We start from the raw sequence: 6,304 nt of genomic DNA on the forward strand, positions 1-6,304 counted from the left end.
AAGATTTGATACTCTCCAATCCTCGGGTACCTGTCCTGACTCCAATGAGCTGTTTAAGATATCCGCTAACACCACGCTGATCTGCTCTGCAACTTCCCTCAATACCCCAGGATGCATATTATCCAGCCGTGGAGCTTTATCATCCCTTAGTTTTCCTTGCTGTTTCTTTACTTCCTTGTCTCATACTTGGATTTGTTCTTAAAGAGCAGGTTTTGGGTCGCTGATGACTTCACGTGATTCGAAGGTTGTAAGCACATTAATAATCGTTGGGCAATTATTTTCTTACATTTGAAACTCAAAATATGCTAAAATTAACTTATAAGTCAAAACTTTTGTCAGTGATCGAAAAACAGTCCGTAAGTTACCGAAGATGCTATGACGTCACGTTCTCCGAAAACTTCGTGAACATTCGGAAACAGCGTGTGAACAATGGCGAGATGCGAATCAGAGAGTGATTTCAGCGGCGATGAAATTGAGTGTTTTCATTTCGATATTGCCAAGGATGAGTCGCAGGATGATGGAAATTTATACTATGGAGTTTCTGGCCCTGAGCCATATAAATTTGAGCCACTTGCAAGTGCAAGAAAATGGCCTATTTCGTGTACAAGTGGCAGGACTAGTCGCCAGCTCAGGGAGGACGGAAACCTCCCATGGAGCAGAAGGACGAAAGCTCGCTTGATCTTGATTTTCAGTACGAATACAGACCGTGAAAGCGTGGCCTCGTGATCCTTTTGACTTTTTGGGTTTTAAGCAAAAGGTGTCAGAAAAGTTACCACAGGGATAACTGGCTTGTGGCGGCCAAGCGTCAATAGCAACGTCACTTTTTGATCCTTCGATGTCGGCTCTTCCTATCATTGCGAAGCAGAATTCGCCAAGCGTTGGATTGTTCACCCACTAACGGGGAACGTGAGTTCGCAAGAATAAGGTCAGTTTGGTGCAATTTGAGCTTTTATTCGTCGAGTTATGAATGTTTCAAGTTGAGGGCGCCTTGGCTAGATCTAGGCCGCGGCGCTTTTTCCACAAAGATGAGGTTTAAAAATCACTTTTCATCCCAATAAAGGTTATCATCACATGCCTGACTTGTTAAGCTGTCGGATTATGTAAAGATTTTTCGTTGATGGCTGAATATTATGGTTTTATGACTTTGACAAAATAATTTTAAATAATGCCGTGAATTCCTGTGGTGAATTGAGACTTTTGCTTCGATCGACGTTACGGGTTCGTTTTAAAGTCAATTCAAATTCTGTTTTCGGTTTTTGCAGTCGCTTGGGATGCTTAACACTCGGTAGTTGTGAAGTTTGTAAAATTCCGATATTTTATAAGGTTTATGTTCGATGGCACGCAGGGCCTCGGGCGCCTTGACTAGATGTTAGGCCGCAGCGCTTTTTCCACAAAGATATTGTTTAAAAGTTTAAAAGGCAGGGAAAATTCGCCCGTTTTGTTTGTACAAATCTTATCCACTGCCGGCGAATGTTTGATTCCTTCGGGAATCGGTGGGAGTGATTACCCGTTTTCCAGCCATTTTCGCAAAACATGAGGACACACGTACGAGGCATGATGTACAAATATCCAAATAACTTTGTTCTACAATAATTCGAAATAAAAAAGGATAATATAGACAGTTGCAAGCTCCAAAAAAGCGAAAGAACGGCCCGCTCAACTGGACACTTCTTCAATGAGCGAGTGAGCGTCCGCTTTGTTTTGGAGAACGTGACGTCACCATCCATATATGGCACGTGGCTGTTTTTTTCAACAGCCTCGAGAAATAACAACTTCGGAGTTAAATTTCATTAATTTTCCCAATAGTTCGGCAACCACAATAGTTTGCATCGACCTATTTAATGCACATATAATCATATTGATAAATTTTCAGAACATGTTTGGTGATCCGCAACCTGCTCTTTCAAGCCCTTCCTTACTTCTGAGATAGACTCTCTCAGTTGGTTGATGTTCTCCTGACTATTCTTGTATCAGTCAAGAAGCAAAGTAACTATTAAATAAGCCTGCCATCTCACCTTCATCATCCACCAATTCTCCTGTGCTATTTTTTTAATGAGCCCACACTTTTCTTAACCTGTTCTTTACCCCCATATATTTAAACATCAATGCCTTGTTGTTACGTTTAATATTTTTGCCGTATTCTTTTCATATTCTCTTTGGGCTTGTCGAGTTATTTTATGAACCAGCCTCTGTTTTGTCCGATACTGATGTGTCTGACTCCAGTCCTGTTATTTTATACTTCATGAATACCTTCTGCTCATCCTTATGCACACTGCTTGTCTTAATAACACAGGCTGCACACGAAATGAATGGGTGACCCTACTATCCTATACTCTACACCTCAGCAATAAAGTTGAACACACTGTATTATGGTCACTAACCTGCTGATGTTCTCCTACGTCCTACCTCAACCATACTGGGATCACTGTTTAAAAAACAGATGTGAAGCTCCTCTCCCCTCACTCTAAAAAAAGATCTCACTCCCACTTGGCCTTTTCTACAAACGGTCTTAAAAGCAATCTTGGATTAGATCTCGAAATTCCTCCTCGGCTCTGTTCTTTCCTCGTTTCTGCCAAGTCACCTCCACTCGCTCTCTCACTCCAGAAGGATCACTTGGCCAGCTCTTTTAAGTCATTCTTTAGTTACTGTTAATAGAAGCTCAGTGTGTTGATTATCATCCATGAGCATCTGTTTTGGCTTAACCATAATTACAGACTGACCTCGAATGCCAGGCACCAAATGTACAGTTACCGATTTGCTAACTTCTTCCATGACACTTTACAGCTATCCTTTATGCACAAGGTATTCAACGACACTGTTGTTGGTTCGGACCCCAGTCTTCCCATCTGGCTCTTCTTGATGCTGTGGAATCCAAGAAATTGAGTATCATTGGTATCTGCCACCATGAAAGAGGGCCAGCTACTGGCTTATGGGAAACAAGTTAGTGGTTTTTCTGTCTTCTACCTATTTTTGGAGATCCTATTCCAGCAGCGTTTTCCAGCCATTGGGTGAGCCAGCCCTCACAAGTAGAATACGTTCATCGAACAATCCCTTCTTGAATTTTCTGCCCATTTGTGTTTCTATCTTCACTCCATACCATGTTTTTTCCTTTTCACATTTTTGGAACACCGTTTCTATTTTGAACCAGAAATCTCCTTTCTTCATGACTCTCGTAAGGACAATTAATTGGTTCATCTCGTTCATTCCTTTGTCCATCTGCACTTTCCTTAATTTCTCGTGATTTCGGATTCAGTTAATCAGTTATGTCCTTCATTGATTCATCATTGTCCGCTCTTTCCTTCGTCTGCTGTTTCCCACTGTCTTTAGCCCAGCCATGAAGAACAGATTTTTTTCAGCTTTTTTGGTTCATATCAACGATGATTATTGTGCACGTTAACAGATTCCTATTAATGGAACCCTCATCTACGCTTTCCCAGTGGAGGTTTGAGTGCACCAGTGGTAGTATTTTGAGCCCAGTCATGTTCATCATATTACTCTATGCTGTTAACAACCTCTCTGATGCTCTGGAAAACACTCACTTTTTGTAAACAACTCCAAATTATGTTGTACAGTACCCACCAGCGGCGTCACTCTCTGCTCCATTCCTTTGGTCTGACCATCAGATGCTGGTCTGACAAATGGAACACGTCTTTCAACCATGACAAATCTGCCATTTTCTTCCCATCACTCCGGAGGGATCTTCAAATGAACCCATTTATCTATTTCTACAGTCAGTCACTTCAATTGGTTGTCTTTTTAATTATAGGCATGTAACACCAGCTGTAACCTCATGAGCTGACCATATAATAAAGCTGGTCTCCAAAGACAACTGCAGAATGGTTATCCTCCATCATTTGTCATTGTTCCTTGAAAAATCAGAGCGATTGACAGCCCACAAGGCCATTGTCCAGAGCTTAACGGACTACTACTGTTCCCGATTTGCTGGCGACTCCCCACACTCCACCCCTCTCGTGGATCTGTGGAATACAATTCTCTCAACATTATTGGCATATCTCACAATGAGGCCAAAGCACAAAGCCTGTTGCTGTCACATCACTGATATGTTGGTTGCCTTTTTTTTTTTTTAAACCACCCTCCGATCTCCACCATCTCTCCCAGGAACTCCAAGATTCGTGTGTTCTTTCAGTGACCCCTCCTGATTAACCGAACAACCCAAACATGCAGTGTTTCCTCCCCTCCTCTCTGTCCTCTTTACCAACTCATTTATTCCTTTGCTTATAATGTGTAACTTTTGCCCCACAGTTAGTTTGTTGCTTTTTTTATTCTATCGCCTTGCTCTTCCATGAGCCTTGATGTTGGATAGAAAATAAAATTTCTGCAGCAATGATAGATTCCATCACTTTAGTTATGATGGGAAGAAGGCTGACTGCTCTGAACTGAAGTTGGTCCAATGTGGAAGCCTTCTTCTGAACTGCAGTCATGTACCACCTTTTCAACATGAAGATGTGAGACCATTTTAGGAAGATCTGGAGAAGTTTGAGGAAAAAGGAGTGTATAGGGCCAACTCCCAAAATCCAGACTCACTGCTTACCTCCACTTAATATTACACTACTGGTTTCATCAGAGGGGACTATAGTTTTGCTCTCCATCTGCCCGTCCGTTCCACCTGCGGTTTTTCAGACCTTTTTTCCCCATACCTTTTAACATATTTAACTGAAACTTGGTACATGGCTTTATTGTGATGCGTTACAGAAAAAGTTCGAGTTTCAGGGCGTTTTGTCAATTTTCCACAGAGTTATGCCCTTTTGGAGTGTGAAAATATCACATCAGTGGGTGACATGTATTGCAAAACAATTCTCTCTCTTATTTGTTCTTCTTTTCTCTCGTCCGTGTAACCAACTTTCTCAGCCTGTTCAATCTGATTCTTCCCTACAGTGCTTCAAGACAGCTGTTCACCACCATCTCAGGTCATCCCCCATCTATACCCATGATCTTTTCTACCCTCATTAACCCTCCCCAAGCCCCACTTAGTTCCATGCTTTCTGGTTATCGTGTTTCTCTCCCCTCTCTCACCCTCCTTTTTAGTTTTTTTTTTTTCGTTCATTCTCTGCTTCTTCCACAGTTTCCCATTCCACTCCTGTGATTGCGAGTTTAAACTTGTGTACAGCTTACTCACCCCTGTGTTCTCCTCCCCCTCCACTTGCTCTCATTCTTCCTCATGTCCTTTTTTATTCTTCCAGGTCCCTTCTATTATGTTCCTGATCTATCCTGATGTTAGTGTGACCCCCTCCCCTCCCCCACTCCCTATTTCTACTGTTCTTTTTGTTCTGCTATGTCCTGCTCCATTCTGTGTTCCAACTTATCTATGGGTCCCAACTGTATATGCAAAAATATCACCCAGTGAAGGTTTATTGAAATTGCAAATGCATATTATTAAAGCTTAGCTAAGAGTGACATCTGTTTTGTCGGGTGTGCAGGAAATGTGTTGACTGTAACATTCCATTCTGATGCATCGCGGACTGCCAGAGGGTTCATAGCTCACTACAAGGCCGTGAATTCCACCTTGGTGAATGACTAACAACCAGGAGCTGAGTTTGTACTACAATGGGAATAATGAGAATTGACTTTGTGCAAAATTTAATTGATGATTCTGAAATTAAAATGATTTACGTACTCGTCCTATCGGGCGATTTTATTTCTGATGTTTGTATTTATTATTCAAGTTTATTTGAGAGAACAGTTGTTGCTGATGCAAAATATGGTTGGTTCAAGGATCATGCAAAAGTTGGTGGTAATTTGCTGCTGGGGTGAAGAGCATTCACAGTTATCACCAGTGGCTGAAACTTACCTGCTCGAAATATTGTACTCATGTCATGGCTGATAAATCGAGTTCCTGGTTCACGACACACCTTTGTCTGAAACATTTATTTTGTTTTTGCAGTTTTTCAAGTAAAACTTTCAAAGCCACCTTGAGTCTTGATGGTTACAGTGCAGTCAATAACAAAAGTGTACCTTGTCAAGTTTTGCTGGTGATGTGACTGCAAGTCATGGTGGAAAGTGAAACATATGAGGGGTAGGAAAAGTTTTATTTCACCTGATGTGCACAATAGTCCAATGCAGGCCAATGTTTTTCATTATTACCTCCACCACCGAAGGTGGACGGAGTTTGTGTTTTCACCGTAGCTGTCTGTTTGTGGGCATGATATCTCAAGAAGTTGTGGACGGATTCGGACGAAACTTTGTGGACACGTTGGGTGTGTGACAAGGAGGAATTGATTCGTTTTCGGTGTAGAAACAGATTCGGATACTATAATGTTTTTTTAATTTATCAAGGGATTCTTCA

The 6,304-nt window shown here is 41.6% G+C and overlaps 1 protein-coding gene across 1 annotated transcript in view; it reads left to right on the top strand.

Annotated features, from left to right (window-relative positions):
• Window positions 1–5,928, top strand: part of LOC147032006 (tumor necrosis factor-inducible gene 6 protein-like) — a 31,846-nt gene extending 25,918 nt beyond the window's left edge. The window contains exon 6 of the mRNA XM_085869256.1: window positions 5,439–5,928. Coding sequence (XP_085725382.1) covers window positions 5,439–5,539 — 101 coding nt within the window. The 3' untranslated portion in view covers window positions 5,540–5,928. The remainder of the gene's footprint in view (window positions 1–5,438) is intronic.
• The last annotated feature ends 376 nt before the right edge of the window (window positions 5,929–6,304 follow it).

The sequence above is a fragment of the Eptatretus burgeri genome, chromosome 2 (assembly GCF_056783735.1).
Source record: "Eptatretus burgeri isolate ZD-2024b chromosome 2, Ebu_testis_v1, whole genome shotgun sequence".
Taxonomy (NCBI): Eukaryota; Metazoa; Chordata; class Myxini; order Myxiniformes; family Myxinidae; genus Eptatretus; species Eptatretus burgeri.